The following is a 9,441-nucleotide window of genomic DNA, read 5'->3' on the forward strand; positions in this document are numbered from 1 at the left end:
TTTTCATTTATATTTAATGATGTATAGAGTATCAATCAAAGCAACCATTTTAATAATTGAAATCAAATATACTTTACTTCCATTAGATTTTTATTATTAAAACTGATCAATTTTGTTGGCAACACTGTTAGTTGCGAAAGTGAAAATAGAGTAAACAGGATTCCGACGAGAACCTCTCTGCAATTTGTTTTTCTTTTTCAAAATAATTTGAAGGTAAATTCGAGTTATTTCAACAAACATAACATTAACAACATTACTTTTCTCAGCAGGTATGCCATTTGCCATTGTCCAAACTCATAGCGCCGGAGGAAGGGAAGAGCTTTCGGCAGTTCCTGAGAAATTGATCAATACGTCGATTCATGGCAATATTCTTTGGTGGCCTAGCGTCAAGTCTAGCTCCGAGAAGGCAAAGCTACAAAGGGACGAGAATTGCGCACCAGGAAAATCTTGGCTGAGATACAAATGCCGTATCAAACGTAAAAATATATCTACTTATGCCCAAGCAGCCTCATTGATCGATGAATTGCCAGGTTGCTCTTCCTCGGATGTAAGCTTGATCCTCAAGAAAAAGAAAAAGAGCAACAAAACAACTCCAGTCAACTTCCACGATTTGCTCAATTTACCCGCAGATGAGCCATCTCTCCAAATTACACCACCTCGTAAGGTTTCAGTTAATATTTCCAGAAAAACGCCATCAAAACTGATTGCTACAGCCGCACCACCAAAGCGCACACTGCTTCCAGCGACCGTCGAAGCGCAATCTGCTTCCGGAATCCTACCATCTTACGAGTTTGACGCTGCCAATAATAATTATCCGGAACTTCTCTCTTTGACCAACAACCCTCAATCATCATCTGCAAAATCAATCGAACAATGTGTGGACCTATTGAATCGGCTTATTGACATGCAACAGAAATCGAATACCATGCTTAATACTCGCATATCATCCCTGGAGAAAAGATTGGCCCATCAATCAACACAACTGGAATTTATTATGGACGCACTCAAATCTCGTAATGATCACGGTGAAGCAACAGAATCAGGTCGATCATTTTGCTTCCAACGAATCGATGATTCTCGAAAACTGGAAGATCTCGAGAAGAACCTTGAAAATGAGTCCTATAGATCAAATCTGGTAAGTATCTGTTCGCATGCTGAACTCACTAATTACATATCGTTTAAATCATATTCGTTTCTACTGGTTATAGGTAAAATGGCTTCGCGTGAACGTCTGTGGTGATTGTGCTGACGAACGGATGCTATGCGTACTAGATTTAATGATGACCAAAAAGTTCCAAGCGCAGTGTACATGGACAGGATCAAGTCGGAAAGGTCCCAAAATCCCAATTATGGTCAATCGTAAAATGCTGAAGGTTTTTGTGGAGATTGGAACTAGTGATACTGAAATAGTTACACAGCAAAAACTGACCAACTTTTTTATGAAGAAATTGAAAAACGCCGGTAAAAGACTAAAATCTTCGGGCGTTCGTCGAAGCTCACGTCATGTTGTTAAGAAAAGAGTAATAAACCGCAATGAAGAATCACAGCATATCACGACTGGAGGAAAAGGACTCATCGTCATCGAAAAAGCAGACGACAGGATTGATCAAGGTGTGGAGATAAAAGGAGAGCAAGGTATGATTGAAAACTCGAACGATGCTCTAGATGGCATGGCAAATGAAGTTAACACCGATTTGTATGACTCTTTCGTAGAAAACTACGAACCATATGAGTATCTCGATGAAATTTCCGGGGAAATTGGTACAGCGGGTAACGAACCGGTGAATGATATGGATGCCGAATCATCGAATGAGACGTGCTCCACTGATGAATACTACGAAGGCAGCCTAGATATGGAGGAGAACGATCCACTTGACGACAACGTTTGCGAGTTGGCCGAATGAAAAATTTGGAATTCATTGACTTATACTAAACAATGGTTCTCGTTTGTATACGATAAATAAACGACATTGATTTTATTTGTTGACATAACGAATGTTTATTCAAATTGATTTAAGCGTATGCAGTACAGGTACAAACACATATTCTTCGCCATTTGGAACAGCAACTAGTTTGCACTTGATATCATCACATCCGAATAGTAGCTCATCAGGAGACAAATTATTAATATCACCGCAAAATACGTATAAAACAGACGAGGTAAAAGGATCATCAAAAAAGTTTCGGGTATTAACCAGAACTTTACCATGAATTTGTACTCCTGGCGTTTGTGTCGCGTTAACAAATTTTACCACCTGATTGGTTTTAGTCAAAAACCAACTATTCCTTTGAGAGTTACTCAGAACAAAGCTATCTTCTATCTCAACGCGTACAGAATCTCCGAAATTTGTTAATAAAGGAAATTTTTTCGTTGATTTGTGTGTACCATAATAGTCTTGTGAAATGATTTCCGATAGTCGATTAACGACTTGTTCAAGAGTTTTAGATCCACTACGAATGAAATGTTTCATTCGTTGCAAACCATTTTCAAATGGATATGCAGCCATTGTACTTAATGTACCGAAAACCTCTGCCTCATCTACTATATGTTGAAGATTGTGAATGTTACTGGTCACATACTGTTCTCCGTAGATCCTCATGAAATCAATAATAAACTGTTCTAACATTTTTTTAGCTACATGCCAGTTCGGTCTGAAACATTCTGATGAGAGCATCGTTATGGAGCAATAGAATAAAAGGAAATGTTGATATGCGTCTGAAGGAAGATGTTTCTTCAGTACAACTATGCTCCCATAATGCAGAAAATTATTGAATTCAGTCCCTTTCCAGTGGGAAAGATGATCCAGACCTCGAAACTTCCTATGCATTTCTGCGGGAAGCTGAATATTGCGAAGCATAACAGTCATATCATTAATTTGTAAAGCTGATAATTTAGCTGCGTACCCTAGAGTGCCATCTCTCCACCCAAGCAATAATCGTTTCATTAAACCCAAGTCAATTAGGTGGAGGCGATCTGCTACGATAATATCCTGAATAAGATCCAGATTGGGAATATCAATCAGAGGTGTGATCGTTTTTTGATGGTGACTATAAGCATTCGTCCTGAACTCGTGGTCATTTCGTTTGGCACAGTTCACTGAAGTGAATACTACTGTGCGAGATTCATATGAGTATTCGCCTTCGCATGTGCATTTTATACAACCGTTTTTTGAATTGAAGCCATATACACCTGCAAAAATTAATATCATTAGAAATATTCTTAATGAGGGCAAATAATTGCTTTTCGCAACGTACAAATTAAGAAAAAATGAATACATAATTGTAACAATCTGAATTGCTTTTTCTATATAGTATTATCTTTTGCATGTGATTGAAAAGTTTGCAAATTGAGGTAATATCAAATATTAACTGATTTGTCAAAGTTTTGAAAAAAAAATCCTTTGTGGAGCTGAACAACAATAACTTTTGATATTTAAATTATGTACTGCAATGCGCTACTATATAAATGATGCAACTCTATACAATATCTTACCCTTAATGAAGGCACGTGCGGGTGTGTCGCATATGAAGCATCTCAATCGAATGGTTATTTTATTACCGTTGATGAAAAATCCATTGTTCAAGATATCTGTGAACTCATCTACAAAAGGTCGCAGGAATTCTTCCAAACTTTCAGGTTTTGAATTGCCAAGGAATAGGGCAATGGCCATTGGCTTAATATCTGGTTTCTCAAATATATTGAAAAGAATTGGCCATAGCTGGGCTTTGCTGCTTTTGTAAACAGGTATGCCATCGATGTTCACGTTGATTGAAATGGAAATAGGATGATCGATATCGCTGAAAAGAAAATTGAAATGAAAAATACATTAAAATAAGCTGGTAGTTTGGGGGAACCTTCAATTGTAAGTATCACAGTGATAATTTTAACATGATCCCGTTTTGCAGAAACAATTTCGTAGGCATGCCAATGCAAAATAGTCAAAGTGGGATTCTTGGGTAAACAGACTAACTCACTAAATTTTAAGTAATTTTTTTTATTTTACTTACCGAAAGAAATCTGCCAGGCACCTTCTAATCCCATAGTACCAATACTGACCACCAGCTATGTCTACGATATTCGACGTTGCAGTTCTTGAAGTCTTTAGCAGTGATCTGGCGGATCGCGGTAATAGTTTCCCGTCCGTCTTTTTGCGTATGATGTCCATAATCATGTTAATGGATTGATGCGGTTGGTTCGTTTTAAGAGCCCAATATCGGATGCTTTCTTCAAGGCTCATTGAATCGAGTTCATCAATGGATATAAGATCGTCATACGCACCAGATAGTGATACATTCTCTTCTGAATCTTTAGTGTCCGTAGGGTTATCAATATTCGGAATACCGCTGTCTATTTCTTGTGTATTTATAAACTGACTATCACCAGAGAGATCACCAGTTGCGATCCCATCATCAGTCGTAGCATCCGGTCGATTCTCCTGCCCCAAAGTAGATGATAGTTGTTGATTGAACGTACAATGATCTATTGAAAATATCAATGTTTTATTTAATTATGAAAAACTACAATTGGTGCTTTCTTACCTGATTGAAATAATTGGTTTTCCTTAGTCCATTTCTCGAGAATTTTCCTTCGACGGTAGTAAAAAAGGCCGCTTTTTCTTACTTTCTTTGAAAAATCCATTTCAATTTTAAAATATGCTGCAGTATGCTTTTTTACGATTTCATTTGATTATAATTACTTTTGACAGATACTTCTAGCGGTGTTTATGAAAAGAGCGCATTTTTTGTTGCCGTCCTGTAGAACAATCGTAAATCTCTCATGACAATTTGACATATTAGTCGGAATTTGATCGATAGTAGTCGTTAAATGACGTATTTAGTTGTATTTTTATTAGCATTTTTATATTTTTATTTTTATTTATTATTCAATCGATTGCATAGTAGAGATTAAAGTTTATATTTATCGAACACTCGAATAGCATCTTTTATAATGTTAGTCCAGTTCTGTGTACGGTTTTTACGTTCACTATAATTTCAAATTGGTTCATTTCGGAAAAATAATTTAACACATCTATGGTTCAGTGGTCATCATTCGTGCCTTGCATGAGAGGTTCATGAGTTCGAAACCTGTCCTGGCCTTTTTTTTTGTTCGATCATTTAAATATTATAATTCCATAAACATTGTGAACATAAAAATTAAAACATTTATTTCATCTACTACTATACGTTTACAGTAAGTAGGATTCAGAATTTAAAAAATCTTTGTAACAGCAGAACTTCAGTAAACCTTCTTGAAGCTTCGAAGTTTTTGAAAGGTTCAATAGTTACCCTTTTAGGAACTTCGATGTTTGAAGTTTCTAAGATGACACTATGGAACTTTCAATCAGCTTGAAAGTTACTGTAGGAACCTTTGGCAACTGATATTAAACATTAAGTTGCTATGAGTACGTAAAAGTACTGTTTCTACCCTAAAGTATCCAAGGTGCTTTCATTAGCCTTTAAAGCAGCAAGAAAGTTCCGTCGCAACTCCATGTGAACTTTTTGAAACTTAGAAGTAGAATACGTCGTGGAATGTCGAACTTATGGTTACTTGGGTGAGTCTTCACTTTTTCGGTACCTCCGTGCGAGAAGATCGTCGCCGCCACAACGAGGCTAAAAGTTGTAAAATCCCTTCGCGGGAATCACAGTGCGCGGTTTGTGAGTGATTTTCACCGGTGGTTTAATTCGGGAATCGAAATTCACCCGAAATCGTTCACCGTGAGGTAAATCCGATTTCGAGACGCCGGCAACAAACGCACCAAAGGTAGGAGTTGTTTGATCGCACGCCACGATGCAGGCATAACCTCACTTCCATCGCAGGTCAGGAAAAAGTTCCAGAATCACGCAGGAAGGTAGACGGTCCAAGAAATCACGGCACCAAACGCAAGTTGACTTCAGCAGTGTTGGTAAAATCACTCATAAATCTCAATCAACGAGCGCTCCCGTGCGAACGAAATCGTCTGCGATTTTAAAGGAATGCATCACGCTTGAACTTTTCATGCTAAAACGCATCATTTCACTCATTTGCCAAAAAATCATTTTGGTTTAAAAACGCATTTGAAATCACTTTGGAGGAAATTTATTGCTTATACATAAAAGAGTGTCTAATATTTTATGCGACAAACGTCAATTCACTGTTTTTAACGAAGGAAAACTAAAGAAAACCTACGATGATTCAAATGGATGATTCAACACATCCATGAGTTTTTAGGTGCTGAGTTGGGTGCGTTTCTACTCACGCTTGATTTGAATCATCCATGAGTTTTGAGATTTTGAGTTTTTACCAACACTGGACTTCAGTCAACGGGCCGCCAATCGAAGGGCAAAAGGTAATCCTATTTTTATCGTTGCGCGACATAAGCCTAACCCCATGCGATTTGCAGATCACCCGAAGGTCAGAACAAAACCACGGGGAAGTGAACCAAACACACATCCGTCGGAGATCGGTTACAATTCCGTCAGAGCCAAAACACCCCATTCGCTGGGTAAGTTGTACTGCAAAAAACTGAATGAGCAAACAATTCATATAAGTTGCTTTGGTAGGGTGTTTCTATGGGAGCTGAGCTGCGCATGCTGAAGGACGATTTGTGCTTGTGTTGATCCGGTGACTGTCGCGTGGAATTGCTGAAAGGCGTGCGGCCTCGTCAGCATCTACTGCCTCGGAGGGATCCCATCCAGTATACGGTCGACTGGACGGCCAGAGGGATCTCCAGCAGAGGAGTTGCGCAGAGAAGGAAGTTTGCCAGCACGAAGAGGTCGGAGGCGCCGTTGTCCCAGTGATCCCGTCGTCGCCATCAAGGAGAGAATTGGCCGGTATTTCCACCGCTAGTGCCGCCAGGAAAGCCGTCCGTCATAACCGCAAACGGAGGTCTGGAGACGAGACATCAAGCAGGAGCGATTGATGGCGAATCGTCGCAGATTATGGAGTTGTGCGAGAAGATGGGTGAGGCCTGACTAGGGGGACGCCCCGCAGTTTGTGAGTACGAAAACAAAAATGTTAGCGTGTAAGAAGATGTGAATAGAGAAAGAGTAGAGGAGTTAGGCCAAGAAGTAGGAGGCTAGGAAAGGCAAATGATGAGGGCGGATGCCCTAAATACATGTATGAAAATTTAGATTTGTGGCGTTTTGTTTTGGTTGGTGCTTTGGCCCTCCAGTTTTGTGCATTTTAGTCCGCTTTGGTAGTTCCGCTCTACCCGCTAACCGGAGAACTCGCAATACTGGCGCCCAACTGAAAATCCACAATTAAAACTACCGTTTAGCGAAATTTTTTGGTTTGTTAGTTATTTATGGTTTTGTGTTTTGATTATCCGGCCTACGATAGTCAAATTTTACTTTAACTCTTACGCATTATTATCGATATGGATTACACGCATTTGACCGACGAAGAGGTGACCTACGAGTTAGCTTTACGCCACGTAGTTAACCTAGGTCCCACTACCCATAGAGGAAAGATCCTCCGACTCAAGGCACTCGTTCAGGAGGAGACCTTGAGAGATAGTAAGCCCACTAGCTCAGACCATGTAATGAGTCCTCAATCCAATATTGAACATTGTGAATCTCACATTAATAAGCTGCACATTAGCGCTGAATCGGCACTGCACACCGCCGACAGTGAAGCGATCTGTCAAATACGTTCGCGTCTTCTACACTATCGCGATCGTTTATTACTGATCCGTCCACCGGTCGAACTGCACGAAACACATGCAATGCTAACAATGCAAATTTCAGTATTGTTGAACAAGGTGAACGGGAAAAGTGTGGTACACGGTGCTTCAATAAGTGACAGTGCAGTGAACCAACTACAGTCAACTGGTGCAGTGCGAAGATGCAACGCAGAAGAAGAAGGAGCCTTTGGAGATGCAGCTGATGCAACGTTCCCAATGGTCAACAACGTTCCTCTGGAAAATCCCTCGCCAGTTTCGAACCAACTACCACAGATGAATTCGTTATCGGGCGGGCATAGACGAGGACTGCTATCTGCAAATCAGCAAAGCTGTTCTCCACCACCTCCCTACCATTCGAGAGAGCGCGCAGCCTGGAACCACCCGGAAGGTGGAGCGCAAGGACTAGACGCAAGAATAAGAGAGATGCAGGACAGGGAGCGTCGTATTCGAGAGGAGTACTGCAGAATGCGGGACGAACTGGATCGTCTCATTCGTCGAGAACAACCACGACCAGCACGAGAAGAAGAAAGAAGACTACAGAAAGCGGTGCACAATTGGCCTTTCAAGTTTCGAGGGGACAAGGACACCACTTCTCTCAACGTTTTTCTGGACCGGGTCGAGACATTCGCGAGGTCGGAGGGCATGAGTGCTACACTGCTGAGTTCCATCAAGCATCTGCTACAAGAGGACGCAATCGTTACGGCAGCAAGGCCGCGTTCACTGGAGGAAATGGTTGAAGTTTGCACCGGATACGACGAAACACGAATGTTTTGAGCAGACAGCGCCGAATTCCAATTCCGCACAGTGCGCTTCTGGAGCCGAACTTTGCCACGCCGGTGACCGCAAACAGGGCGGCGATACTTCCGCAGCAACAACAACCACATCGCTACAACAGAGTTCACGCGGTGGAAATTGAAGATAACATTCTACGACGCGAGACAGAGGAAGATGAAGCACGGGATACGTGGCAGCATAGTATCGACGAACTCGTAGAGCAGGTGAACGCGCTGAAGCTGAACATGGAGAAGAGCACCTGGCGTTCGAGCAACACGACGCGGAACGATCAGCAACCCAGATTTGCAGACAGAATTCGTCGACCCGAAGAAGTTCGCCAGCCGGTCGAAACTGTGGAACAACACAGAATGCAGCCACAGAGACAGCAACTCGTGCAATACCAACAACGGCAGCCACAGCAGCTGCTAGATCGCTCTCAAAGAACACAGAACTGGCAATCGCACCGGGAAGCTCCGAACTTTGAAGAAGCATTAGACCACGTTCCTCAGCAAAGCCATCCATGGCATCCAGAAGCCAGACGGGAGGAAATCCATCACGATGATCAGCGAGAAATTCCGCGCAACCAGCGGCCAATCATGGTTTGCTGGAACTGCGACGAAGACGGGCACAGGTTCATGGATTGCCCAAAACCACAAGCAATTCTGTTCTGCTACCGATGCGGACGAAAAGGCTACTCACTCCGTAGCTGCTTCACGTGTCGAGCAGATGCGGGAAACGGTCAAGCGGGGAACCGACAATAGAGGGGAACAGTTCTCCGCAACCCTTCGGACACCCCTCCGAAATTCAAAAATTCCAGAACCTAGACTCAATCATCGTCAATCCCGGAAATGACAACCGTCCACATGCAGTGGTAACAGTGCTAGGCGACGAATTAACGGCGCTGCTAGACAGCGGGGCAAACTGCTCCTTGCTTGGAGGAAAGATGGTCGACCTGGCGGAGAAATACGGTCTGCAGAAAGGAACAGTTATAGGCGGAATTAAAACA

The 9,441-nt window shown here is 41.8% G+C and overlaps 2 protein-coding genes across 4 annotated transcripts; one reads left to right on the forward strand and one right to left on the reverse strand.

The window, feature by feature from the left end:
• Nucleotides 1–1,985: 1,985 nt before the first annotated feature.
• LOC134203321 (uncharacterized) lies at nucleotides 1,986–4,676 on the reverse strand. Of its 3 annotated transcripts, XM_062678198.1 has the most exons (4): nucleotides 4,540–4,676; nucleotides 4,009–4,480; nucleotides 3,494–3,798; nucleotides 1,986–3,190 (listed from the first exon to the last, which is right to left on the reverse strand). In XM_062678198.1, the coding sequence occupies exons 1-4, from the start codon at nucleotides 4,637–4,639 to the stop codon at nucleotides 2,004–2,006; spliced, it is 2,064 nt and encodes a 687-aa protein (XP_062534182.1). In that variant the 5' UTR covers nucleotides 4,640–4,676; the 3' UTR covers nucleotides 1,986–2,003. The 3 variants fall into 3 exon arrangements, with proteins under 3 accessions (XP_062534182.1, XP_062534183.1, XP_062534184.1); XM_062678199.1 differs by lacking the exon at nucleotides 1,986–3,190 and having other exon boundaries at nucleotides 3,374–3,798; XM_062678200.1 differs by lacking the exon at nucleotides 1,986–3,190 and having other exon boundaries at nucleotides 3,666–3,798; nucleotides 4,058–4,480.
• Nucleotides 4,677–6,290: 1,614 nt separating this feature from the next.
• LOC134203324 (uncharacterized) lies at nucleotides 6,291–9,196 on the forward strand. Its single transcript, XM_062678202.1, has 4 exons — nucleotides 6,291–6,326; nucleotides 6,381–6,482; nucleotides 6,541–8,428; nucleotides 8,512–9,196. Exons 3-4 carry the CDS (start codon nucleotides 7,356–7,358, stop codon nucleotides 9,194–9,196), a joined length of 1,758 nt encoding a protein of 585 aa, XP_062534186.1. The 5' UTR covers nucleotides 6,291–6,326; nucleotides 6,381–6,482; nucleotides 6,541–7,355.
• The last annotated feature ends 245 nt before the right edge of the window (nucleotides 9,197–9,441 follow it).

Source organism: Armigeres subalbatus, unplaced genomic scaffold, assembly GCF_024139115.2.
Source record: "Armigeres subalbatus isolate Guangzhou_Male unplaced genomic scaffold, GZ_Asu_2 Contig178, whole genome shotgun sequence".
Taxonomy (NCBI): Eukaryota; Metazoa; Arthropoda; class Insecta; order Diptera; family Culicidae; genus Armigeres; species Armigeres subalbatus.

Coding starts and splice junctions, on each gene's coding strand:
- LOC134203321 (XM_062678198.1), bottom strand. CDS start 4,639: ATGGATTTTTCAAAGAAAGTAAGAAAAAGCGGCCTTTTTTACTACCGT. Junction 4,481..4,539: donor AAACCAATTATTTCAATCAG/GTAAGAAAGCAC, acceptor TATTTTCAATAG/ATCATTGTACGTTCAATCAA. Junction 3,799..4,008: donor TGCCTGGCAGATTTCTTTCG/GTAAGTAAAATA, acceptor TTTTCTTTTCAG/CGATATCGATCATCCTATTT.
- LOC134203324 (XM_062678202.1), top strand. CDS start 7,356: ATGGATTACACGCATTTGACCGACGAAGAGGTGACCTACGAGTTAGCT. Junction 8,429..8,511: donor GGATACGACGAAACACGAAT/GTTTTGAGCAGA, acceptor GACCGCAAACAG/GGCGGCGATACTTCCGCAGC.